Here is a 1,368-nt window from a genome sequence, read left to right on the forward strand (position 1 = left end):
TTTTCCCCATCACGGCTTTATCTTTATTATAACACTCGAGTACGTCGTGGTCAACAATTGCAGGATACTGGAGCATCAATTCGGGAGACTATCAAAGCCATGAAGCGCAAAGGTGTTTGCCCAGAGTCTAATTGGCCTTACATTACTCGTCACTTTCATGAGGAACCATCTGATTCATGCTATGTTGCTGCTGAAGGTAACTGGGTGTGTGAATATGAAAGTCTTGACCAAGACAGGGATCAGCTTAGAGCTTGCTTAATTGATGAGTGCCCATTTGTTTTTGCCTTTAAAGTCTGTGACAGTTTTATGGATATGGACAGGAGAAATGAATGTATTATGCAGATGCCAAATGAAGAAGAACAAGGTACTGGGTCTTGTGTTAATCATACTGTTGTTGCTGTTGGTTATAATGATGGATGTAGGTGTTTCAAGGTGCTCAATAGCTGGGGTTCAGATTGGGGAGATAAGGGATATTTCTACATGCCATATGAATTTATTGAGGATCCTTCTCTCTGTTATGACTTCTGGAAGATTTCATTTGCCTGTCAACGAGGGGCACCCCATCCTGATAAGAATTCAAGTAGGAGGTCCAATCAAGGAGCTAGTGGCTTTGTGTCCATTAATATAAGGTGGGATACACAGCGGCAGGCAGTTGACCTCTACACTGATAACAAGAATTATTGATTATAATTACTTTTTGACATTATTATAGCTGTTTTTGTTATTAAGATTTTAAATATGAAACCTTCTAATTGCTGAATGCTTGATCGTAACCTGCTTTAAGGTCAAAATTGTGTGATTTGACCTTTGATGCTTGATAAATGCTTTGGAATCGATTACAGCATGGATAGTGAACTGCATGTATAAACTATCCTCATTTAATTTATTAATGACCACAGGCACAGATTTGTGATTAGCCAAATTTTAATTCTGTATCATGTTTTGTGGAACCTGGACACCTTTCTTTATGATGGAAGCTGATTTGATTATAAATAATGATTTTTATGAAGTATTGTTAAGGAAGGGACCCAAAAGAAGTAGGAGGAATAGGAGTTAGTAGTAGAAGCATAGATGTTAAGAAATTGAAAACTACATTCTGCCCTTAGCAACAGAAGATGTCGTTTTACTCTGTAGCTACATAAATTAACAAAAATATGCATAAAATTTCCATATTTTATCAAGTACACTATACTGTATGTTTGGGTTAATAAAAAATATTCAGTTTCTCTCCTCTCCCTCTCAGGGTTTAAGTGATCCAGAAGAGGCAGTGATATGTGAAGCTATCTCCTCCATGACAGTATTGTGTATCAATGGATTCTTTAACTTAAGATTCCTCATATCATCACTACAACAAATAGTACCTTTCAT

General features: G+C 36.8%; 1 protein-coding gene across 1 annotated transcript; it reads left to right on the plus strand.

The window, feature by feature from the left end:
- Positions 1-99: 99 nt before the first annotated feature.
- Positions 100-684, plus strand: LOC105316230 (pro-cathepsin H-like). Its single transcript, XM_011411051.1, has one exon. It carries the CDS (start codon positions 100-102, stop codon positions 682-684), a length of 585 nt encoding a protein of 194 aa, XP_011409353.1.
- Positions 685-1,368: the final 684 nt, after the last annotated feature.

Source organism: Amphimedon queenslandica, unplaced genomic scaffold, assembly GCF_000090795.2.
Source record: "Amphimedon queenslandica unplaced genomic scaffold, v1.1 AMPQUscaffold_3080_Cont24921, whole genome shotgun sequence".
Classification (NCBI taxonomy): Eukaryota; Metazoa; Porifera; class Demospongiae; order Haplosclerida; family Niphatidae; genus Amphimedon; species Amphimedon queenslandica.